This window comes from Megalobrama amblycephala, linkage group LG14 (assembly GCF_018812025.1).
Source record: "Megalobrama amblycephala isolate DHTTF-2021 linkage group LG14, ASM1881202v1, whole genome shotgun sequence".
NCBI lineage: Eukaryota > Metazoa > Chordata > Actinopteri > Cypriniformes > Xenocyprididae > Megalobrama > Megalobrama amblycephala.
Genome location: NC_063057.1, coordinates 37117743 through 37144618, shown reverse-complemented (window position 1 = coordinate 37144618; position 26876 = coordinate 37117743). Strand labels below are relative to the sequence as shown.

Below are 26876 nucleotides of genomic sequence, written 5' to 3'. Positions count from 1 at the left end.
CTGAATGTGTTTAATGTTTGTCTTTGTGCTGTTTTACTGGCTGTTGTTTATTTTTCCAAGCTAGCTGTTTTCCTTTCTTAGTGTGTACTGCATCCACTGTCGTTTTAATAGCATGTGCAGCATCTCCTCTCAGATCCGTTTGTTGCCGTTTAATATCCTCAGCTTGTCTGACCATATTAATGGCTTTTGCCAGATCCAGCCTGCTGTCCATCTGCATTTTCTGTGAAAGCACAGTGTCTCTAATGCCAACTACGATCCTGTCTCTCAACAGTTCATCGCACAGTGCCCCATATTCGCAATCTTCCACCAGTGCATATAAATCAGTTATGAACGAGTCTGCAGATTCAGATGGCCCCAGAGCTCACTGATTAAATTTAGCTCTTTGGTAGATCACATTCTTCTTCGGCACAAAAATGTTTGTGAAGCCGTCTCTGATGGAGCTGTATATCAGTTTCTGTTCCGCGGTTAATGTTAGGCCTTTTAGAACATCATCTGCTTCGTCCCCCATGCAATAAATAAGCGTGTTCACCTGATTAGCGTCTGATGACTAATCCAGATCGCTAGCCACTATGAAGTGCTCAAACCATCTTATCCACTTTTCCCAGTCTTGTGGCTTCGAGAAGTCGAAGGATTCCGGCAGATTTATTGAGAACGTTGGAGATGCTTTAACGGGAAGCTGTGGAGGGTCATTCTGTTCAGCTTGTTGTTCTCGTTGTGCTTGCGACATACTTGCTAAGTTTTCTTGATCTTCTCCGCTTAATTTTCTTTATTTTTTTAAACTTTCTCCCTCTTCTCATATAATGTAGCACCACTTCTGACACCATGTCGAGTTGGGTTCTTAATATATTCAATAAAGATGTAGCAGTGCTGTTTACATGGCATAACACTCATTTATTCACTGACGAACTTCCCCGCTATCTTGTTTTGAAGGCCCTCTACTGCCCCCTAGCGCCCAGGCATATAACATTATTATTGATCACACCACAGTGCAGGTGCGTGCAATCAGTCCAAGGAATGAGGACCTCTGGGAAATGAAGTCTGAATCGAAAACAGTCGACATTCAGGTGATGGCTCCCTCCAGTGGTGTGAGGAAGGAGGTTCAGGAGCCTCACTTGTAATACTCTTACTGGGAGAAAGTACAACTCGACCTTGAAAAAACTGTTTGTGTGTGTGTGTGTGTGTGTGTGTAGTTGTGTGTTTGTGTCAGTATCTTTTGTTACAGGTCCTGACTAGAAACACTGTTATGTGACCTTGGTGGGTCACTTCATGCTTAAACTCATTACATTTCAAGAAAAAAATGTCAATAAAATGTTGAGAATAAACACAAGTTTTTTCTCAAAACAAAATGACGTTATTCTCAAAGTTTAATGAGTTTATTCTCGACATTTCATTTACTTTTTTCTTGAAGTTTTATTTAGACTTTTTTCTCGAAATTTAATGAGTTTAATCTTGCTTAATAATGACTTTCATATTATAAATAATGAATAAAAATCCCTTTTATTTTTTTATTATTGCTTGGCCTTAATCCTTTTCAGTAAGTTTTAGCTCAAAATACCAACAGATCATTTTTATAGCATGTAAAATTTGTTACTTTATGAGGGTGAGCAAAAACGCTACATTTGTGTATGTTTCCCTTTAAATGCAAATGAGCTGCTGCTCTCAAGAAGAGGGTGGAGTTTCAAGAGCTTGTGTTAGCACTTAGCAGCTCCGCTTAACATTACAGTACCTCACGCAGTCTCACTGAAAATGTCAGAAACTGTTCAGCCTTTTATGTTCAAACTAAATTTGGACAATGATGGAGAGACTCAAGAAGAAGTGACAACATGTAGAATGCAACAGGACGTTTCTGAATGGTTAGTTGATGAATTTATGTAGCTGATGTGGAGTTAACTATCTTAAAGTCAATAATTAGCATATTCTGTCATGATAATCTATAAGTGGCTCCTGTGGGAACTGTTGTAAGATGCTTACAGAGCCAGAGAATATATTTGATGCATGATGTGTCAAAAGGTATGAATCAGTTCAACAGTAACATACAGGTCCTTCTCAAAAAATTAGCATATTGCGATAAAAGTTCATTATTTTCCATAATGTAATGATAAAAATTAAACTTTCATATATTTTAGATTCATTGCACACCAACTGAAATATTTCAGGTCTTTTATTGTTGATTTTGGCATACAGCTCATGAAAACCCAAAATTCCTATCTCAAAAAATTAGCATATCATGAAAAGGTTCTCTAAACGAGCTATTAACCTAATCATCTGAATCAACTAATTAACTCTAAACACCTGCAAAAGATTCCTGAGGCTTTTAAAAACTCCCAGCCTGGTTCATTACTCAAAACCGCAATCATGGGTAAGACTGCCGACCTGACTGCTGTCCAGAAGGCCATCATTGACACCCTCAAGCGAGATGGTAAGACACAGAAAGAAATTTCTGAACGAATAGGCTGTTCCCAGAGTGCTGTATCAAGGCACCTCAGTGGGAAGTCTGTGGGAAGGAAAAAGTGTGGCAAAAAACGCTGCACAACGAGAAGAGGTGACCGGACCCTGAGGAAGATTGTGGAGAAGGACCGATTCCAGACCTTGGGGGACCTGCGGAAGCAGTGGACTGAGTCTGGAGTAGAAACATCCAGAGCCACCGTGCACAGGCGTGTGCAGGAAATGGGCTACAGGTGCCGCATTCCCCAGGTCAAGCCACTTTTGAACCAGAAACAGTGGCAGAAGCGCCTGACCTGGGCTACAGAGAAGCAGCACTGGACTGTTGCTCAGTTTTGCATGTCATTCGGAAATCAAGGTGCCAGAGTCTGGAGGAAGACTGGGGAGAAGGAAATGCCAAAATGCCTGAAGTCCAGTGTCAAGTACCCACAGTCAGTGATGGTCTGGGGTGCCATGTCAGCTGCTGGTGTTGGTCCACTGTGTTTTATCAAGGGCAGGGTCAATGCAGCTAGCTATCAGGAGATTTTGGAGCACTTCATGCTTCCATCTGCTGAAAAGCTTTATGGAGATGAAGATTTCGTTTTTCAGCACGACCTGGCACCTGCTCACAGTGCCAAAACCACTGGTAAATGGTTTACTGACCATGGTATTACTGTGCTCAATTGGCCTGCCAACTCTCCTGACCTGAACCCCATAGAGAATCTGTGGGATATTGTGAAGAGAAAGTTGAGAGACGCAAGACCCAACACTCTGGATGAGCTTAAGGCCGCTATCGAAGCATCCTGGGCCTCCATAACACCTCAGCAGTGCCACAGGCTGATTGCCTCCATGCCACGCCACACTGAAGCAGTCATTTCTGCAAAAGGATTCCCGACCAAGTATTGAGTGCATAACTGAACATAATTATTTGAAGGTTGACTTTTTTTGTATTAAAAACACTTTTCTTTTATTGGTCGGATGAAATATGCTAATTTTTTGAGATAGGAATTTTGGGTTTTCATGAGCTGTATACCAAAATCATCAGTATTAAAACAATAAAAGACCTGAAATATTTCAGTTGGTGTGCAATGAATCTAAAATATATGAAAGTTTAATTTTTATCATTACATTATGGAAAATAATGAACTTTTATCACAATATGCTAATTTTTTGAGAAGGACCTGTATGTGTTTCTGAACTCATACACTCTTTTTAACATTTCTGTTTTTATATCACATTTTTCACTATTTTAATTTTTCATACAGAATTATCTGGTACATTTCTATGCCTTTCTGTGCTTTTTGAGCACTTCTGAGATACAGACAGCAGCCTGTGAATGGCACTTTTATTTTGATATTGCGACATGACGTCATAAGGCCGCGCCACACTCCTGCATCTATTTAGATTAGGTTGAAGAAAGGTTTGTTTTAAGATTTTAATCTGTGTAAATCGACATAAACCGTTCAATGTATTGCAGTTTTTACTAGCGTTGTGAAGTTAATTATTTACTATTGAATATAACATTGTAATGCTTTATCTAACTTTAATGAAGGATATTGTGTGTGAGTAAAGTGCATCCACACTTAAGTAACGTTAACAGAGAAGGTGCGTCTTATTTCGCTCCCTATATCGTGAATCAGTTTATCATAAACACTAATTCGGTTACTGGCGAGTAGTGATGGAGAAACGGAGCTTTTCGAAACTCCGAGTCAATTGAATCAAATACTTTGTAAAATGATTCAGTGATTTGAAGCGCTCGAATCATGCTGCTCCAGTGTAAATGATCGAGAACAACAAACACTAACATGTAATGACAACTTTTACAAAACAAATGCTAATATTTACATGAAAGTGTAATCATTTAAATATAATCTATAATTTATTATACCAAATGTAGATCGTAAATGCCTAAACATGAAGTGTCTGTATTATTTATGTTCTTTTATTAATTTGCAGCATTAGTTTTGAGTGTTTTGGGCTAATTTAAGGCTAATAACTATAACTCTGACTGACTCTCTCACCAGTGTGCTAAACTACTGAACTAAAGATGATTGAGATGCACCCAAAGATTGTTTGGATTTATTTTTTTCTTTTTGTTAATTATTTTCATCTTAAACAGGACAGAGGGACCAAACACAGAGAAAAAATCTTGATGAAGCGACAGATATCCATGTGTCACTATCATAAAGATGGCGTTTATTAAAGAGGAGAGTGAAGATATGAAGATGGCATTTATTAAAGAGGAGATTGAAGACATTAAGATTGAAGAAACATTCAGAGTGAAATATGAAGATACGGAGGAAAAAACAGGTTGGTTTCATTATCAAAGCTGAACTTGCTTATTTGATCTTTAATAAAATGTCCAGCTCTACAAAAAAAAAGTAAATAGAGAAATACAATCATACAGAAAATAATACAGATTGCTCTGATTGGTCAGATGGTTCAGTCTGTTGTGATCGGTTGACTGCTTGCAATGCATGTCGGAAATGAAACGGCTATTATTATATCCGAATTTCCAATCCTCAGCAATTACACACACAGTAAAGACAGTAACTATAGCATTGATTTTACCATATCAATCTGAGCATGAGTCTGATGATGAAACATTGGAAGAAATAGTTATTTAACCAGAATCTCCATCGCAAGCAGTTGCTAATAATATGTTTATTTCTTGGAAATGCTTTAGTTGAGATGCAAAAAATTAAACATTTAACAGCAATCTAATTTTTATGGGGAAAAATGTATTCTTCTCTTATTAAATGTACTATTCTTCTACAGTATCATACTGCACTGAAGGAGCACTCTTTACTTGCTTTCTCTGTAATTCTTCGCAATTTTAAGTTTTTGTTTTCCATGAGACTTTTTGCACTGAAATATTAAGTAGGAAGTCACAAAGACGTCAAACTTTGACAAAAAATAATTTCTTGATGATTTGATATTTTAATAAGCCATCTACTGGTTATAGCAGTAATTTCATATCTTTATTTTTTAAATAACCTGTTTAGTTTTACAAATGGGGACAATCTTTGAAGGATGAACAAATAATGATTTTGTTCATTAATACATTATAATTATTGTTGATAATAAAAATAACATTTAAATTGGATTTTTTTTAGAGCTTTGAAGAGCTGAAAAAAGTCTAAAGCACTTAAAAGCCCTTGAAAAATAAATGCGTCGTCAGATTTAAGTTGAACCGCGGTGCAAGTGCATGATGAACTGTAAGTGGAGAACGGTACAGTTTGATTTTGTTCATCCTTTGAGTAAACTTGTTCTGGGCTCGCGCTCTGCTGTCTATTAATGGTCCAAGCTAATAAACAGTCTGCACTGCTCTAAAGCACGGTTTTGTTTGATGTTTCTCAAATGCAACAGAAATGTCCTTTCTGATCAGTTGAGCATTGTGGTAGTTGCAGCAGTGCAACCTGGTGAACAAAATTTCGTTGCACCGGCAGGAAAAAAGGTTTCAAAATGCAACCATTTTGTAGCAGTCTGAGGCCCTGTTCAGATGTTTTATTTCAGGGGTGTCAAACTCAGTTCCTGGAGGGCCACAGCCTTGAAGAGTTTAGCTTCAGTCCTAATTAAACACACTGATCCAACTAATCAAGTCCTTCAGACTTATTTGAAAACTTCAGGTATTTGCGTTTACGCAGGGTTGGAACTAGAGGCCTTCTTGGCTCCTATAATCTGTACCCGATCCGAATCGACCCAAATCCCTTCTTTCCTAAACCTGACCCGATAAAATTGGACCCGAACATAAACGGCATTGACGTGAGTGTAACTCCTACCCAGGTCCTACTCATCCCGCTCTGTGCGGGCTTCAAACCTGGGTCTCCAGCATGGGAGTTGGATGCTCTAACAAGGAGGCTAAAGGCTGCAACCTCTAGCGTCAGTCGCTAGAGCATCTCTTGAGATCAGAGGAGTGAAGTTTACTCGCACAGCAACTACTAGCTGGCCTCCATTACACTCACCCCCCTAAACCTCTCTCCCATCCGGGTCACGGCACCAATTTAGCCCCTCCAGTTCACACCTGCCCGCTCCAAGTGGGACTCGAACCCGGGTCCGTCTGCATGGGAGTCGAACATCCTAACAAGGAGGCTAAAGGCTGCTACCCCTAGCGTCAGTCGCTAGAGCATCTCTTGAGATCAGTGGAGTGAGGTTTACTCGCACAGCGCCTACTAGTAGGCCTCCGTTACAGTCACCCCCCTAAACCTCACTTCCATCCAGGTCACGGCACCAACGTAGCCCCTCTAGTTCGCACCTGCCTGCTCCAAGCGGGACTTAAACATCCTAATGAGGCTAAAGGCTGCTAACCGTCCCTAGAGCATCTCTTGAGATCAGAGGAGTGAGGTTTACTCGCACAGCGCCTACTAGTAGGCCTCCGTTACACTCACCCCCCTAAACCTCTCTCCCATCCGGGTCACACCTGCCCGCTCCAAGCGGGACTCAAACATCCTAATGAGGCTAAAGGCTGCAACCCCTAGGGTCAGTTGCTAGAGCATCTCTTGAGATCAGAGGAGTGAGGCTTACTCACACAGCACCTACTAGTAGGCCTCTGTTACAGTCACCCCCCAAACCTCACTCCCATCCGGGTCACGGCACCAATGTAGCCCTTTCAGTTCGCACCTGCCTGCTCCAAGAGGGACTCGAACCCGGGCCCGTCCACATGGTAGTCGGACGTTCTAACAAGGAGGCTAAAGGCTGCAACCCCTAGGGTCAGTCGCTAGAGCATCTCTTCATATCAGAGGAGTGAGGATTACTTGCACAGTGACCTACTAGCTGGCCTCCGTTACATGAGCACAGCCTGTAGCCCTGGAGTCAGTCAGGAACAATCCCACTGTCCTGCTGACTGATTTGACCGCTGCTCCATTAGTTTAATTTATTTATTCAATCCGCGCATGAACTTGAATTGAGCAAAACTTTCTGCAGCAGTGACGTTCACGTAGTTCCTAGTTCCTTGACCTGAGCCACATGGCAAGATATGTTTTTTGCATCCCGGCCACAAGTGCACCTTCAGAGAAAACATTCAGCCTTTGTGGTCGGATTTGTAGTAGGGACGTTCGGTACTGAAACGGTCATCTGTCAGCAACATTCTGTTCTTGCGTGGATGTTAAAAAAGTAAGAAAAATCACAAATATAAATCTTGTGTAGACTATCCAACATTTTATATTTGTTATACCCAATCATTCTCTTTCTTTAGAGGAATTGTAAATGTGACAATCTGGAAACTATCTAAACTTTAGCCAGACCTGTCGGGTCAGGAAGAAATCATTACAAGCGGGTGCTGGTGGGTGCGGAATAGAAACTTGCGGGGGCGGGACAAAATAACAGTCCCACGCAGACCTCTACTCTGGTGGATCTTCAGCAGTATTCTTAATTGAGAAGATGCTGTTTTGTGCTGCAGTCCTCTAAGTCTGATGTACTACAAATGGAGCAAAGTTATTTTTTAGTCATCATTTAAGCCAGGTGCACACTGTGCAATTTTGGCCACGATTTGGTCGTCTGAGACAAATTTCGAGAATCCTAAAAGATTCCTATAATCCTAGGCTAAAATTTGTAGTCTTTGATCGCTCGTTTGACATGTTCACTGACAGCCAATTAATGACCGTTAAAATAAAATTTGACCTTCTGGAAATTACCGGAATTCTGGCAGTGTCAGAAGATTTGGCGCACAGTCCTGCAATGTGATTTCTCCTACAACAAACGTCAAATTGCCATTTTTCAAGACAAGCTGTGATCAAAATTAACGCTAGAGATTTCTTTGTTAGCCACCATTTCAGTCCCGCATGTAATGCAGCTCACAGTCACTGAATGTGTGTGGGTTGATGTAAAACTCCGGACAAGTTTTCAAGTGCGCATCCGTTTTAACGCATCTTGACTGTAGTACAGTCTGACATACAGGACAGCTGAGATCCCACAGTGTGACATGAGGATCATGTTCCTATAGTCTGACAAGTAACAATCGTAAAGGACTATTATAAATCGCAGTGTGCACCCGGCTTTAGGGTAATAAGAAGGGGCTCCTCAGGTATTTCGAAGGGACATTGTTATGGACAGAACATCTTCTAAATGTTTTGTTTTTTGTTGCTTTGTGCTATTAAACTGGTAATTTGCATTTGTCTCTTTTTGCCTTAGATCTAATGATGCTGAAAAAAGAGAGTGAAGTACTGAGCAAAATGGAAGAGAAAGATCAATATAAGAATCATCATGATCTTATAGCGGGCCAAAAAACTTTTAGTTGCTCACAGGCTGAAAAGACTTCCTCACGAAAAAGGGCTATAAAGACAGAAACTATAAGTAATTTTACCTGCCAACAGTGTGGAAACAGATTCACTCATAAAGGAAGCCTTAACAGGCACATGAGGATTCACAATGGAGAGAAGCCATTCACGTGTCCTCAGTGTGGAAGGAGTTTTAATCAACATGGAAACCTTAAAGCTGCAGTAGGGAGTTTTTAGAAAACGTTGACTTAGCCTGAAAATTTGAACAAGCACAACTCACAGGTCACTCCCCCTTGCTCTCTGCTGCGCTACAGCCCTCCCTCCACAGCTCCTCCCCCATCACAACGGAGCCTGCCGTGAACGCGCAGGCTAGTAAGCAAGCAGGGCCACCGATGACGGCGGATAAACAGTTATAGCACATTCACTGATACGGACAAAACATCAACAATATGATTTACATTGACTATGGCCTTCCCATACTTTGACTACAAACTTGGTCCTCAAAACATTACGTATTTTGCAATACATGTAATGTAACTATATGACGTATATGCACTATTTCTATAAGTAATAAATAGTTAGTAAGATAATATAACGGTAATGTTACAGTACGCAAATAACTGGCTTCTTCGGTTATCTCTGTATGTATATTTTAGCCAAGAATAAAACAAAATTTGTTATTAAACCACTCTGCCTCTTTTCGTTTTATTTAAAGAAACAAACAAAAACATATTAATAACCTCAGGCAACGAGTGATTAATTATCTGCAATGTCTGCTTATATTTATAACAAAACGAATATTAAACAACCCTGCCTCTTTTCGTTTACATTTCAAACATATTAAATGTAATACTATTTGTGCATACTCTGATTATCTTCACTGTAATGAAATGAAATAGGCTTTAACATAAAACACAACCTTCTCTTTTTGTTAAATGTCAGTTTTAATGTTCAATAATAGCCATTATAAAAGGTATAAAAATATACAATAAGAAATAAAGCAAACAATTCAGTCAAGCGTACAAAATCAGCGCTTTAGTATGATACAAAAGTTAAATAGCCATTTATAAATTTATGAAACGTCACGTTGCCCTCAGCCAAAACGGAGCCAGCGGCAAACGTCAGAAGGATTAGCCGAGGTAAGGCTGCTCTTGGCTGGGTACATGAGCGCTGAGAGTCCGGTGATCGCCTGGATCTCACAACTCCGACAACGTCAGATCAAATTTTCAGAAAGACGCTATCTTTATCAATTAACCACAAATTTGAGCTTTAAACCAGCACATTCTCGCCTGAAAAAATCTTAAAACTGCATATCATAACTTAATAGAGCCCGATCACACGAAAATGCGTATCAATAGTACGAGTTTGTAATCTCGTAGAATATATACGCCAAAATATGATACGCGCATATGATACGCACTTTATGGGGTATTATACGTACGAAACTGGATTGTTTGTCCTCCATAAGCAAAGCTGCTGCACACCGGTAATCTTGAATTTGAATGCCTGTACACGCTGTGCACTATGGCTGTGCATGACAGGAGTGTGATCAGTGCGCACACTAACTTGATTGACACTGCTAAGACACTCCTCCTGACTCTGATTGGTTGTTTCTTACCGGGAGCGGTGTATTTCTGCAAATGGCAATAGGACCACTGGGAGGAACCAGAGGAGCTTGATTTTTTCACAGATTATCTGTCTCATATTCTACTGTCAGGACATAATGACAGGTTTAACAAATATGTAAAAAATACATTTTTACAAAAGTTACCTACTGCAGCTTTAAAGTCCACATGACAATTCACACTGAAGTGAAGCCTTATATCTGCCAACAGTGTGGAAAGAGTTTCGGTCAACTTGAAAAGCTCAACGTCCACATGAGAATTCACACAGGAGAGAAGTGTTGTACCTGCCGACAGTGTGGAAAGACTTTTGCTGAAAAAGTAAGCCTTAATAGACACATGAGAATTCACACTGGAGAGAAGCCTTTCACGTGCCCTCAGTGTGGAAAGAGTTTCACTCAAATTGGAAACCTTAAAGTCCACATGAGCGTTCACACTGGAGAGAAGCCTTACACCTGCCAACACTGTGGGAAAAGTTTCAACCGAAAAGGGAATCTTAATTACCACATGAGTATTCACACTGAAGAGAGCCTTTTCACCTGCAAACAATGTGGAAAAAGTTTTAAGCGAAAAGGAAGCCTTAACAGGCACATGAGAGTTCACACTGGAGAGAAGTCGTTTACATGTGGTCACTGTGGAAAAAGTTTTATGTATAAAGTAAGCCTTAAGTGCCACATGAGTATTCATGTATGAAAAAAATGTTTTTGTATGTCATCATCGTGAAATGATTTTCACATACAGGAAACACCTCATGTCTAATAATGTGCTGATTATTTTTATGGTACTAAATCACCTTAGAGGGCTGAATTCCCTGTTAATGTCCAGTGACTACAAGAGGAATAAAGATGCAAGAGTCAAGAATTAGATTCAATGAATTGATTAGTCAAATGAAGAATAAAGTAGTTTCAATTTTACATGTCAAAAGAAGTATAAATCTGTATCAAATAAAATACATATAACAGTGTAGGCCTGTGCAAAATGATAAACAAACAATATAACAGAAACAAGCTTTTGATTCAGTACATACAAAGACGTGGCGATCTGGCAATAGCTGCTTTTCAACTGTCATGCCAGGGCTTTCAACAGGTGGGGCTAATAGCCTCGGACCTGTAGGACCGAGCCCAAAATCACATGGTTTCCACCGTCATGCCAGAAGCTCTGCAGCGCTTTACTAAAACCCTCCCCATAAAGGAACACTCCACTTTTTTTGAAAATAGGCTCATTTTCCAACTCCCCTAGAGTTAAACAGTTGAGTTTTACAGTTTTTGAATCCATTCAGCCAATCTCTGGGTCTGGCGGTACCACTTTTAGCATAGCTTAGCATAGTTCATTGAATCTGATTAAACCGTTAGCATCTCGCACTAAAATGACCAAAGAGTTTTGATATTTTCCTATTTAAAACTTGACTCTTCTGTAGTTACATCGTGTACTAAGACCGACGGAAAATGAAAAGTTGTGATTTTCTAGACCGACATGGCTAGGAGCTATACTCTCATTCTGGCGTAATAATCAAGGAACTTTGCTGCCGTACCATGAGTGCAGCAGGCACAATGATATTACACAGGGGCTGTGACCCCTTGCTTGCACAGGGAGCGTGTCTTGCAACCATGGAGACATTTGTGAGAGACACTGTGTAATATCATTGCTCCTGCTGCAATGAACTATGCTAAGCTATGCTAAAAGTGGTACCGCCAGACCCAGAGATCGGCTGAATGGATTCGAAAATGGTAAAACTCAACTATTTAACTCTAGGGGAGTTGGAAAATGAGCCTATTTTTAAAAAAGTGGACTGTTCCTTTAACACTTCTCTTTGAAACGATGTCACACAACCACATCATTTCACCAACAAAGGGAAGTTTTATCAGACTGAAAACTAGCGAGATTGCGAAACAAACATGATAAATGTTTGCCTTGTTTTTTTTGTTTAGTTTTTTTTTTTTTTTTTTACATTTTTTTTAGATTTAAAACAGAAGCATCAATGTTTTACCACAGTTTTACAATAAAAAGTGAAACACTGATAATTATTTGTGTCAGAATTGCAGTTGTAATACAGAAATAGTGTTTTCTACCATTATTTCACAAAAGAGGGAGGACACGTACTTATTCAGTCACGTGTTTCTGTTTATTTGTAGTCACGAGACGGCACACAAATCTGGGGCTTTATTCAGAAACAATGCATATATAAAAGAGATAAATTCTCATGTTTACATTACATTTCCTTTGAAATGATCATTTCTATAATTTTTCCACCATCTGAGGAGCTTTGAGCGCCCTCACCAGTCCCAATATATCGTTATCATTTCAGCCAGAGAAACAGAGGGAGCTCTTGAATGAAAAACAGGAGTTATGATGGAGGAAACTATATTTTATGACATATGCATAGCTAAATATGCATATCACGCGTATTGACAGATAAAATATGTAACCAAATAAATACACGATTGTGATATATGATTTCTTCTAGCGGTGTCTTTACTGTTTACTTGGTAACTGTTAGCATGCAAAGCCTTTTGCATCACATATAAATATATTTCTGTCTTATACGGTAATCGGAATCTAAATCGGATCACAAACAGAAGTTATTTCAGCACCTTAAAGGGTTACTTCAGGATTTAGCATTAAGCTTTGTATTAGTAGAATACCACTAGTATTTTCGAATTACTGTGCTTTCCCCCTTCATATCAGCCCGAGATGAGAGATTTATGCATTTTTATTCTGCAAAAATGACGATTTTTGCGTCATCGGAGGCTTTTTTGGCCAGAGGCATAAAACTACAGCCAGTAATAGCAGGTAGTTCCGCATTTTTTCACCACGCCCATACATATGCGCTTTTGAGGTTACTCACGGACATAGATCAAAGATTTTATCAAAAGTGGGTGTCAATTATATTTTTAAGCTTAACATATTTTGTTATAGTCTGCACTACATCAGTGGTTCATCTCGCAAATTTATCGGTCTCTGCAGTCATCTCAACCAATACAGCAACAGGCTTTTGTGGTAACGTTAGCATAAATAGATAAATAGACTAACTCAGTTTTACAGAACAGTGGCTTTACTTTGATAACAGTCAACTTATATGCAACTTATATGTAATTGTCTATCTAACGTTACTTTGCTAAGTTTGCAGTTTTACTGCTACCTATGTGTTACCTACAACACTACATATAGGCTAACGTTACTGTGTTATCAGTCTAGTATCAGCGAGTCTTACCTCTAGGCGAATACGCTTAGTACCAGATGCCCAGGCTGTTCGTCCTCTGGGAAAGTGAATATCGATGGTATCGCGGTGTCCTTCAGAATGGTTCTCTTCATTGCAAGGATATTTGGTTCGTAGTCCTCGTGCTTGAAATGGAGACTACATATTCTGCTGTTTTTTAGGTTTTCTATAACGGTGTCATCTCCAAACTTCGGGTGTTTGATGGCCCGCAGCCACTGTTTACATCGCTCCAAATCTTTAACTTAATCGGAAAATGATGGAAACTTACTTGTCCTTTCCTGGTTTTGGGTGTACATCCACGTACAAAGCAATTTAGCACCATTTCGCTGTAAATGTATGAACTAACTCACGATTTATAGAATTAATATGTAACAAAGCAAGCCTAGTTGTTTGAATTTTCCTGGTAATTCCGCCTGTAACCGATAGGCGCGGTTTGGGCGTGGCCTCGCAGGGACAGCAAAACAAGTGCATTCTGGGAGTTGTTGTCTTTCATCCACATTAGTCAAAAATACATTTTCTGCCTTTTCTCAGTCTAGAAAGCTCCAAATTCAAAAATAATTTCACATTTCTACTACATAAATGACCAATTTTAAATACACATTCATCTTTCCAGGGGTGAAGTACCCCTTTAAGCACTTGATAAATGCTGTGTGAAGCATTACGTCCATTATTGATATATCAATGCAGGTGACGTCAACAGTTTGTCACAGGTACAAAGTGTAACATTTAAAAAATAATTAATTAGATATTTATGTATATTTAGTATGTGGTTTCAACAACCAGATGCATTTACACTTGTTCAGTTTTGACTGAAATGTGTCTCAGACCACCTCCTGAAGTGGTTTGAGCGATCGGATTCAAATCCGTCCCGGAGGGCATTTACACCGTCTTTTTTGCGATCAAATAACTATGATCAGAGAAAACGCATGAAGTGACCAGCTGTAAACAGGCCCAAACTGTCTACTGAAAGAGATGCTTCCGGAAGTCATAGATCTTAAAATGATTTATTCATCATTGTACAAAAAAACAGGAAAACACATTAATATGATAATACAATATAAGTAAATAATTCTTTATTTGTGTATCATTCATACTCAGTCTTGAACTGCAGATTTTAAGACTTATAATAGAAACAGCAGAGTTTTCTGTGGAGCAGGTGTGAATTGTGTCTGTGTTGTTCACTCATTAGTGAGTGATTTGAATCACTACATAGGCAGCAACTCACACAAATGACCCTTCACACTGAAGACTTGACTTGCTATTGATTTCATAAAAAATCTGAAATATTACATTTTTAATTGGACCGAACCGCAATAATTTGTGGTACTGAATGAATTACATTTATACTTTATATTTTAAGACTAGTCTTAGTGGTTTGTGCAACCGGCCCCTTGACTCTGCTTTATGAACTCTTAACATGTTTGTTTGGTTTTTTTTTTTTAATCACATTTGTCACGTTAAAGTTTAAATCAAGGATTATCTGTTAAAAAATAGTTAATTTCTATGCACTTCTGTGATTTCAGGCAGCAGAGTGTGAACAGGACTTTTATTTTGCCATGATGACGTGACGTCATAAGGCTGCGACGCGCTCCTGCATCTGTTGATTCGGCTGAAGAAAAAAAAAAAAAAAAAAAAAAAGATTCGGCTGAAGAAAGGTTTGTTTTAAGAATTTAATCTGTTTACATCGATAGTGTTCAGTGTTTGACAGTTTTTACAAGCGATGTGAATTAGGTAGTGCTATTTAATGAAACATTGTAATGCTTTATCTAACTTTAATGGAGAATATTTTGTGTGAGTAAAGCACATCCACAGTAAACTTGAGTCTCATTTCGCTCCCTATCCACTTTATCTTTCGACGCGTTTGTAAGGTGTTTTCTAGTGATGGAAAACTGAAGCAACTGTATCGTAAAAAGGTTTATTACTCGCATCTATTCATCACAGTGCACACTAACGACATCTTGTGGTCAAAAGGTGGAAAAACTGCCTTTGCGTCCCAGAAGACCCAGACATTTTTAGACTTCTTCATATAATAAATCAGTGGGTGCTTTCATAGCCGTATAAAGCAAATAAAATAGGCCTTTAAGTCTATATAAATAAGTTATTAACATGTCATTTCATGCACAATGCATGAAAAAAATGAGTGTGATTGTGTGAGTGTAAGATCAAAATAAAAGATTATCGTAGAATGGTCAGTTGAAGTACTTATTAACTGGGATTTGATACAAACTGAACATGATCAAAACTACACTTTAAATATTTATTCATATTATGATTTATTTTTGTCAAAGAAGTGAATGACACTTCAGTGGCGGCTGGTGCTAAATTAGTTTTTTTTCACACAACAGAAATGCAGGAATGAATGTAGGCTAATTGTAAATAACCATTTAACAAGTTATATAATAATGTATTATTACTGCTTATCTAAAACAGGGAAAATTCAGTATATATAGCATGCCATAGGGCTGGGATCTATCTATATATATAATCTGTATTTAATATAAAAAATGTTATTTCACATTCGTGTAACCGTGTAGTCTATGCTATATCAAAGTCCCAATTATTCTATAGTCTTTGGCAATATTATGTGCAAAAAAAGGGGTCAAATCACATTAGGCCTACATTGTAACACTACAATCTAAAAACAAAATGTTTTTTAAAGCAGAAGTTAAATACACTAAACTAAAAATGAACATAAATAATAATAAAAAAGCACTATTTTGGCTACTCTGATTACCCTACAATAGTCAATTTACAGCTATCATAAAAATACACTTAGTAGTATGGGCGAAATTCTACATATGGCACAATTATGTTTGCCAACAAAAACACATTTTCAACAACAAATATTTTTAGCAAAATTTATATTTTAGTCCGAATTATTGCACTCCTATTCAATTGAACTCCGTCTGTTTGGCGCACATGCGCGCGGCGGCGCTCGTTCACGGAAGTTTGCAAAATGGAAATATTTCCTCAACTTTCTTAAATTTATAGATGGAGAATATGTCTGTTTAATGTAAGTTATGGACTGAGGAAATTATTGGTCACTTTAGCATAAAAAATTATTAATAGAGATATGTTTGTTTCCACCAATCGCTGCACGAGTTAAGGTTACATACGATGACGAAAGCACGTTAGCCCTCCCGGAACCCATAGAGAATGCATTGCAGTGCCTGCAATTTGAAAAAAAAATTTTTTTTTGAATGGAAGTCTATGGGAGCACTCTGGGCAATTCACGGCCAGACTGAAATCGGCCAAAAAGAGGCAGTACTCCACAGAACGTGACTCAACGCTAATTGGACTATAGCCTATATCCAGAGGCAGAACAAACAGTCTAGCAGTGACAGCTAGTGTAACTCTGTGGTTGAATGTGATTGATAAAATCCATCCCTTTCGCATTTTAATGGTGCGTCGCCCTATTGCCCTAATGAAGAAACCGCCCCTGTGACACTTGAAACTAAGCAAGGAGTTTGCGTTATTTGAATCATCATTGTGTTTATTTAATTATGTGCGTCTATGGGAAATAGGGGTCAAATCACACCCCAAATTAATACGGCATGTGATTTGACCCCTATTTCCCATAGACTCACACATAATTAAATAAATACGATTATGTATTTCACGGGATGGGTGGCAACCCTAATGTACAGCTAAAAATAACTGGAAGCAAATAAAACTGGACTGCAGTATTAAATTAACAAATGGCCGCGCTCTCTGGCTGGGCCATTCAAGAACAGTCACGGAGTTGTGAAGCCACTCCTTCAATATTTTAGCTGTGTGCTTAGGGTCATTGTCTTGTTGGAAGGTAAACCTTCGGCCCAGTCTGAGGTCCTGAGGTTTTCGACCAGGATATCCCTGTACTTGGCCGCATTCATCTTTCCCTCGATTGCATCCAGTCGTCCTGTCCCTGCAGCTGAAAAATACCCCCACAGCATGATGCTGCCACCACCATGCTTCACTGTTGGGACTGTATTGGACAGGTGATGAGCAGTGCCTGGTTTTCTCCACACATACCACTTAGAATTAAGGCCAAAAAGTTCTAACTTGGTCTCATCAGACCAGAGAATCTTATTTCTCACCATCTTGGAGTCCTTCAGGTGGGCTTTCAAGTGTCTTGCAATGAGGAGAGGCTTCCGTCGGGCCACTCTGCCATAAAGCCCCGACTGGTGGAGGGCTGCAGTGATGGTTGACTTTCTACAACTTTCTCCCATCTCCCGACTGCATCTCTGGAGCTCAGCCACAGTGATCTTTGGGTTCTTCTTTACCTCTCTCACCAAGGCTCTTCTCCCCCGATAGCTCAGTTTGGCCGGACGGCCAGCTCTAGGAATGGTTCTGGTCGTCCCAAACGTCTTCCATTTAAGGATTATGGAGGCCACTGTGCTCTTAGGAACCTTAAGTGCAGCAGAATTTTTTTTGTAACCTTGGCCAGATCTGTGCCTTGCCACAATTCTGTCTCTGAGCTCTTCAGGCAGTTCCTTTGACCTCATGATTCTCATTTGCTCTGACATGCACTGTGAGCTGTAAGGTCTTATATAGACAGGTGTGTGGCTTTCCTAATCAAGTCCAATCAGTATAATCAAACACAGCTGGACTCAAGTGAAGGTGTAGAACAATCTCAAGGATGATCAGAAGAAATGGACAGCACCTGAGTTAAATATATGAGTGTCACAGCAAAGGGTCTGAATACTTAGGACCATGTGATATTTCAGTTTTTCTTTTTTAATAAATCTGCAAAAATGTCAACAATTCTGTGTTTTTCTGTCAATATGGGGTGCTGTGTGTACATTAATGAGGAAAAAATGAACTTAAATGATTTTAGCAAATGGCTGCAATGTAACAAAGAGTGAAAAATTTAAGGGGGTCTGAATACTTTCCGTACCCACTGTACGTGAGCCAACCCCGCAGTCTGCTTTCGTCACCACTAGTTCATCGGCGTCGGTTTGGTGTGTTCCTGCCTTAACATTTGATGACAACTTTTACAAACCAACTGCTAATGTTTTCATTAAAGTGTAATCATTTAAATATTTATTAAATTTATAAAAAGTAGATAATAAATGCCCAAATATAAAGTGTCTGTATTATTTGTGTTCTTTTATTAATTTGCAGTGCTAGTTTTGAGTCTTTTTGGCTAATGTAAGGCCATTAATTGAGACGATTGAGACGCACCCAGAGATTTAGTTTGGATTTATTTTTCTTTTTGTTAATTATTCTCATCTTAAACAGGACAAACTCACAGAAAACATCCTGATGAAGCGACTGAGATCTACGTGACACACTATTATAAAGATGGCGTTTATTAAAGAGGAGATTGAAGACATAAAGATGGTGTTTATTAAAGAGGAGATTGAAGACATAAAGATGGCGTTTATTAAAGAGGAGACTGAAGACATGAAGATTGAAGAAACATTCAGAGTGAAACAAGAAGAAACTAAGGAACAAACAGGTTGGTTTCATTTTCAAAGCTGAACTCAGTAATTTGATCCTTATTAAAATGTCCAGCTCTAAATAAAGAAAAAACAGAAGTACAATCATACAGAGAATAATACAGATTGCTCTGATTGGTCAGATGGCCCAGTCTGTTGTGATTGGTCGACTGCTTGCAATGCATGTCAGAAATTAAACGCCCATTAATGTATCCGAATTTCCAATCCTCAGTGATTGTAAACACAGTAAAGACAGTAAATATAGGGTTAGGCTTTCACTTGCTTTCTCTGTAATTCTTCACAGTTTGAAGTTTTTGTTTTCCATGAGACTTTGTGATTTTCCTACTTCAGTACAAAAAATTTCAAACTTTGACAAAAAATAATTTCTTGATATTTTATTAAGCCATCTACTGGATATAGCGGCAATTTCATATATTTTTTATTTTTAAATAATCCCGTTAGTTTTCCTGCTTCTTGAAATGTAGTTTTACTAATGGGGAAAATCTTTGAAGGATGAACAAATAATGATTTTGGTCATTAAAATAATAATAACATTTAAATTGGATGATGTTTAGAGCTTTGAAGAGCTGGAAAAAGTGTAAAGCACTTAAAAGCCCTTGCAAAATAAATGCATCATCAGATTTAAGTTGAACCGCGGTGCAAGTGCATGCCGAACTGTGGGTGAAGAACATGGTTTGATTTTTTTTTTTTTTCTTTCCGAGAACCGTTACACCTCTAGTTTCCATGTCAGCGCTGTTTGATCTGATGTCTATGGTTTATAATGGTATTCTGCTCTGAATGTGAGTGTTTCCCACTAGATCTCTGTGATGTTATTAATTCTGGTCTAAATGGTCTGTAGTATTCAATTGCTGTACTAGGATTGAGTGTTGTCTTTTTTAGCAATGGGTTACCCTAGCCTGCTTAAATGCCGTGGGAAATTTGCCAGTTGTGCAGGATCTTGTAGTGCAAGATGGCGCCGTGTATGTGGCAGGCCGTCTACTCTCTGTGTTTCCTGTGATGTGTTTATATTGTCTTCTATGTTTTTTTATGGCAACTCGCAGCGATTGATGGAGATTTTTCAATCTATGCCCAAGCTGTATGAGTCTCACGTGTAAGGAACCCCCCACCGGCCCAAAAACGGAATCCGATGGCCTGGGCGAAGGTTAACGCGTGTATGTCTTTTCAGCGCCCTTGTGAAGTTCACTTAATTTCACTCGTTTAATCTGACTCCAATTTCAAATGATTATTAGTCTTAGGTTGTGTTTCCAATTAGAAATTAATCGTTGGTTATGTATTAATTTAGATATTTGATGACTCTGGGTATCCCATATTTCAATTATTCATTCATCAGGGACCCGATGCCGCACAGAGATACTCGCCCCGGGATTTCGCGGTAAACTCACGGACATAAACTCGCCAGTCTGATCTTCATCAGAGGGTGTAATAAGTTGGCTAATACCTTTAGTCGGTTGCCTACTGCTCACTCGAACAAAAGTGTATTTTAATTTAGCCACTTCCATACAACTTGCTAAATCAGCGGAAATCAAAAGGTCTTCAGATGAAGTGCCTACTGCTCCTTCATTCATGCGCCTTCAGTTTGTTCTTCCCTGGACACAGATTTACGGTAGCATTAGCCTCCCATAATTTACTGGTAATAATAATATCAGGAGAATCCAGAGTAAATCAAATATAACATTTTATTTGTCAAGTAAAAGTGTATCGTGCCAATTACACAAATAACCAATTAGAAGCCAATTCAGAAATCATAAATGCATAACATCAGTTGCTCAAAGATGACTCTAAGTGTAAGAATTGCATATACACACAGTGGTGGATTAGTGTTTTAAGATGGGGGTTTCTGGCTACAGAAGATCCCGCCTGACTGCTTTGCACTTTACCTTATATACAGACCAGAACAAAAGGGTTGTAAATATTTACAGTGGCATGAAAAAGTTTGGGAACCCCTTGCAGAATCTGTGAAAATGTGAAGAATTTTAACAAAATAAGAGAGATCATACAAAATGCATGTTATTTTTTATTTAGTACTGTCCTGAGTAATATCTATTACTCAATAATAGAATACTCTATTACTCAGTGTAATATTTTACATAAAAGATGTTTACATATTATCCACAAGACAAAAAAGTAGCTGAATTTATTAAAATAACCCCATTCATAAGTATGTGAACCATTGATTCTCAATACTGTGTGTGGTTACCTGGATGATCTACGACTGTTTTTTTGTTTTGTGATGGTTGTTCATGAGTCTCTTGTTTGTTCTGAGCAGTTAAACTGAGCTCTGTTCTTCAGAAAAATCCTCCATGTCCTGCAGATTCTTCAGTTTTCCACCATCTTTTGCATATTTGAACCCTTTCCAACAGTTACTGTATGATTTTAAGATCCATCTTTTCACACTGAGGACAACTGAGGGACTCAAACACAACTATTAAAAAAGGTTCAAACATTCTCTGATGCTCCAGAAGGAAACACGATGCATTAAGAGTCGGGAGGTGAAAACTTTTTGAATTTAAAGATCAAGGTAAATTGTACTTAATTTGTCTTCCGGGAAACATGCAAGTATCTTCTGTTGCTTCTGAAGGGCAGTACTAAATGAAAAAAAAAAAATTTCAACAAAATAAGAAAAATTTGGACTTCTTCATCCCCCCGGCTCTTAATGCATCATGTTTCCTTCTGGAGCATCAGTGAATGTTTGAACCTTTTTTAAAAGTTGTGTTTGAGTGAAATAAAAAACCATTTAATTCAGTTGGATAACGATCGCTGCCGCTCCATATTCACAGAGTATGCGCGAAAGTGAAAGTAAACGCGATTTCAATACCCCGCATTTGAAAGCGGCTCCCTGATGCATGAAAATATCTCTCAATATGAAAGATATGAGACCTTATTGTAAAGTTTTACCATTTTTATTTATACTCTTTATTTCTATAAACAATTTGTGGAAAGGAGTTCAGTTAGGACAGGGGTGGGTAACGTTGATCCTGGAGGGCCATTGTCCTGCAGAGTTTAGCTCCAACCCTAATTAAACACACCTAAAGTTGATCAAGGTCTTCAGGATTACTAAAGTTACAGGCAGGTGAGTGTTTTTTCAGGGTTGGAGCGAAACTCTGCAGGACAATGGCCCTCCAGGATCAACGTTCCCCACCCCTAAGTTAGGAGGTCAAAAGTTGTAGAAGCTCATAAATCATGTACAGTAAGATCTGAAGAGACTTGTATGAAATTATACAGGAGAGAAGCCAGTCAGTTGAGTTTGCGGCAAAACGTTTTACAGTGCTTGAGTATTGTCGTCTTTTACTGCATATGATAATTCATACTCCGAAAGTAGAACTGAAATGACATTCATTACAAGATGATTAGTTAAAACATTTCAAATGCACCTGCAGATTATTTTTCTAATCATCTTTGAGGATTTCTTAAAAATAGTGTGTAAAAATCTTGTCTCGTGAACTCAATCTCGTGTCTCGTCTCGTGAGCTACCTGTCTCGTCACACCCCTTGTTCCCATACTTTTTCATGCAACTGTATTACACCAACACCTGTTTTGGAGAAGAGGAGTGGGTGTGTCAACACCCAAAAGGAGGACAGAATTCTCCTTAGTTTCAGCTGCGAAATTGAGACCATTTTACCAATCGCACTGAGACATTTAAAATGATACCAAACATAAAAAGGGAAATACACCAGATACATTATACATCTTGAAGGGGGGGTTGCATCCTGTAGATGTTGTGAGGGCAAGGCGTTGTCCTGTGCTATTTGAGATCTTCTCTTCAGATGAGTTTTATTGCTTTATTGCAGGGCGCTTGATCTCAGTTTTTGTCTAGCAGGAAAATCAAGTCTTACACATGTGACTCACAGTGAACTCAGCAACTATTGCTTATACTCACCACCGAAAGGCTTTTCAGTATTACCAACCACTGTGGCACCAAGCACCAATTACGAATTTTGATGAAAAGCTGAGATTTTTGCTACCCGAAGCATGCCGAAGGTCTCCCGTAAGACAAGACATCTGGAGAACCCAAGGCAAGATGCTCCTAGGCACGAACAGCCGGTAAAAAGGTGTTTTTTCACCATAAATAACCCTACGGCTGATGAATTGAGTCACCTGTGACTTTGCTATAGTCGGACGAGAAATAGGTGACTCTGGCATGCCTCATCTTTAAGGATTTGTAAATATGAAGACAAAGCTTTGTATGTCTATGAAGAAATGGCTGTCGGCGCGTGCTCACTTCGAAGCTGCTAAATGTACTGATTTGAACAACAAAAAGCAAACAAACTAGTCTGTTAATTTAAGGTTGCGGTCAAAGATAGAGAGTTTAACATTAGACACTGGGACTTCATTCACCTTCCGTTAACAACCTCACAATTTCCCTGTAACTGTATGAATGTATGTGTGTGTGTGTGTGTGTTTTTGTTAGATTATTAAACTACCCTAATACACACACAAACTAAAGTCTTTTGATTTTACACATACATCAGTGTCTTGTGTTGTGCTTACAAATTACTGCCTTAAACTTTCGATTTTTGTTACTTTGCTCATAATCAGTAATCAACTTTATAGTATTACCGTTGGCCACGGGATAATATTTTGTCCAGAATTGGTAAAATACCCTAACCTCGACTTTTCAATGGACGAATAGTTGATAAAGTGTTAAATATTAATTGTGAATAATTTACCTTTTAATTCGGTTCTTATTCACTGTAAATTAATTACCTTTGAGTTGTAATTGATCCGATTAATTCTTACATGGATGTTAAAAAAAAGATTTCATTTTGCAGTATTGCTAGTAAGCCAACAGTTTTCGTTTATTCTTATTTTTGTCTCAGCCTACAGTTTTAAGAGACAGATGTTCTATTTAATTTAGCCTGTTTTTCTTTATCATTTTTTTTCTCTCTTGTCAGTATCATAAGACAAATAACAAATATATATCTTGTATAGGTTTTCCAACATTTTATATTTGTTATCCCCAATCCCTCTGTTTTTCTTTTGAGGAAGTGTAAATAGTGAGACCCGTCAGGTCAGGAAGAAATCATTGTAAACGGATAGCAAGTGAACACAGTGAATTTTAAGCGTGAGCTGGTGGGTGCGAAACAGAACCTTGTGGAAGCGGGACAAAAAACGGTCCCGCGCAGATCTCTACTCTGGAGTATCTTTAGCAGTTTTCTTCATTGAGAAGATGCTGTTTTGTGCTGCAGTCCTCCAAGTCTGATGTACTCTGATCGGAGCGAATTTCTTTTTTTTTAGTCATCGTAATAAGAAATAAGAAAAGGCTCCTCAGGTATTTCGAAGGACACCGAACATCCCCCTGTGTACAGGATCTAGGATCTGTATGTTGGTTTTGATGCTTTACATGTCTAAATGTTTAGTTTTTTGTTGCTTTGTGCCATTAAACTGGTGTTAATTTACATTTGTCTCTTTTCGCCTTAGACCTAATGATGCTGAAAGAGGAGAGTGAAGTACTGAATGAAATGGATGAGAAAGATCAATATAAGAATCATCATGATCTTATAACTGGCCAAAAAACTTTTAGTTGCTCGCAGACTGAAAAGACTTCCTCACAAAAAAGGGCTATAAAGACAGAAACTAGAAGGAATTTTACCTGCCAACAGTGTGGAAACAGATTCACTCATGAAGGAAGCCTTAACAGGCATATGAGGATTCACAATGGAGAGAAGCCATTCACGTGTCCTCAGTGTGGAAGGGGTTTCAATCAACATGGAAACCTAAAAGTCCACATGACAATTCACACTGAAGTGAAGCCATATCCCTGCCAACAGTGTGGAAAGAGTTTCGATCAACATGAAAAGCTCAACGTCCACATGACAATTCACACTGGAGAGAAGCCTTACATCTGCCAACAGTGTGGAAAGAGTTTCACTCAAAGAGTAAGCCTTAACAGACACATGAGAGTTCACACTGGAGAAAAGCCTTACACTTGCCAACAGTGTGGAAAGAGTTTCGCTCAAATTGGAAATCTTAACATCCACATGAGTGTTCACACTGGAGAGAAGCCTTACACCTGCCAACAGTGTGGGAAAAGTTTTAAGCGAAAAGGAAACCTTAACAGGCACAAGAGTGTTCACGCTGAAGAGACGCCCTACACCTGCCAACAATGTGGGAAAAGTTTCAACCGAAAAGAAAACCTTAAAGTCCACATGAGATTTCACTCTGGAGAGAAACCCTACATGTGCACTCAGTGTGGAAAGAGTTTCAATCAAAAACGAAACTTTAAAGACCACATGAAAATTCACTCTGGTGATCAACCCTACACATGTCCTCAGTGTGGAAGAAGTTTCAATCAGAAAGGTCACTTTGAAGACCACATAAGAATTCACACCGGAGAGAAGCCTTTCACCTGCCAACAATGTGGGAAAAGTTTCAACCGAAAAGAAAACCTTAAAAGGCACATGGGATTTCACACTTGAGAGAAGCCATTTATGTGGTCACTGTGGAAAAAGTTTTAGGTATAAAGTAAGCCTTAAGTGCCACATGAGTATTCATGTATGAAAGAACTGTTTTTGTTTGTCATCCTCATGAAATGATTTTCACGGACAGGAAAAACCTCATGTTTGAGAGATTGTATAATGTACTGATTACTGTTATTGTACTAAATCACCTTTGTGGGTTAAAATCCCTGTTAATGTCCAGTGACTATCAGAGAAATAAAGTAGCCAGAGTCAAGAAATTAGATTCAATGAATTGATTACTCAAATGAAGAATAAAGTTTTTACAATTTTACGTCAACAGAAGTATAAATCTGTATCAAATAAAATACATATAACTCTGTTGGTCTGTGCAAAATAAATTAATTTGTGTCAGGATTGCAGTTGTAATATAGAAGTAGTGTTTTTTTTTTTACCATTTTTTCACAAAAGAGGGAGGACACATACTTATACTTATTCAGTCACGTGTTTCTGTTTATTTGTAGTCACGAGACGGCACAAATCTCTGGGGCTTTAGTCAGAAACAATGCATATATAAAAGAGATAAAATTTCCTTAGAAATTATCATTTTCCCACCATCTGAGGAGCTTTGAGTACGGAAGAGGATTAGGGCCAAGCAATAATAAAAAAATAAAACCATCTCGAGATTAAACTAGTTAAATTTCGAAAAAAGAAGTCGAGATAAAATGTTGAGAATAAACTCGTTAAATTACAAAAAAAAAACTCGTTAAATTTCAAGAAAAAAGTCGAGATAAAATGTTGAGAATAAAGTCATTAAATTACGAGAAAAAAGTTGAGATAAAATGTTGAGAATAAAGTCATTAAATTACGAGAACAAACTCGTTTAAATTATGAGAAAAATTTCGTTAAATTTCGAGAAAAAAGTCTAGATAAAATGTTGAGAATAAACTCATAATTTCATGAGTTCATTTTCAACATTTTATCTCGACTTTTTTCTCGTAATTTAACGAGTTTATTCTCAACATTTTATCTCGACTTTTTTCTCGAAATTTAACGACATTTTTCTCATAATTTAACGTATTTGTTCTCGTAATTTAACGACTTTTTTCTCGTAATTTAGTGACTATTCTCAACATTTTATCTCAACTTTTTTCTCGAAATTTAACGAGTTTATTTCTCGTCATTTAACGAGTTTATTCTCAACATTTTATCTCGACTTTTTTCTCGAAATTTAACGAGTTTATTCTCAACATTTTATCTCGACTTTTTTCTCAAAATTTAACAACTTTAATCTCGAGATGGTTTTATTATTTTTTTTATTGCTTGGCCCTAATCATCTTCCGTACTTTGAGTGCTCTCACCAGTCTCAATATATCGTTATCATTTCAGCCAGAGAAACAGAGGGAGCTCTTGGATGAAAAACAGGAGTTATGATGGAGGAAACTATATTTTATGACATATGTGCAGCTAAATATGCATATCAGGCGTATTGACAGATAAAATATGTAACCAAATAAATACACGATTTTGATATATGATTTGTCTTATTTCTTAAAGTGGTGTCT

General features: G+C 38.2%; 2 protein-coding genes across 6 annotated transcripts; both read left to right on the top strand.

Moving 5' to 3' along the window:
* Positions 1 to 4593: 4593 nt before the first annotated feature.
* On the top strand, positions 4594 to 25994 carry LOC125244548 (gastrula zinc finger protein XlCGF7.1-like). 5 transcript variants are annotated; one of them, XM_048154621.1, is made up of 5 exons: positions 4594 to 4731; positions 14999 to 15130; positions 18696 to 18815; positions 18852 to 18915; positions 24335 to 25994. In XM_048154621.1, the coding sequence occupies exons 3-5, from the start codon at positions 18759 to 18761 to the stop codon at positions 25330 to 25332; spliced, it is 1119 nt and encodes a 372-aa protein (XP_048010578.1). In that variant the 5' UTR covers positions 4594 to 4731; positions 14999 to 15130; positions 18696 to 18758; the 3' UTR covers positions 25333 to 25994. The 5 variants fall into 5 exon arrangements, with proteins under 5 accessions (XP_048010578.1, XP_048010576.1, XP_048010575.1 ...); XM_048154619.1 differs by having other exon boundaries at positions 14999 to 15092; positions 18694 to 18915; XM_048154618.1 differs by having other exon boundaries at positions 18696 to 18915.
* Positions 9746 to 11481, top strand: LOC125244552 (gastrula zinc finger protein XlCGF57.1-like). Its single transcript, XM_048154625.1, has one exon. The coding sequence runs from the start codon at positions 10430 to 10432 to the stop codon at positions 10949 to 10951; it is 522 nt and encodes a 173-aa protein (XP_048010582.1). The 5' UTR covers positions 9746 to 10429; the 3' UTR covers positions 10952 to 11481.
* Positions 25995 to 26876: the final 882 nt, after the last annotated feature.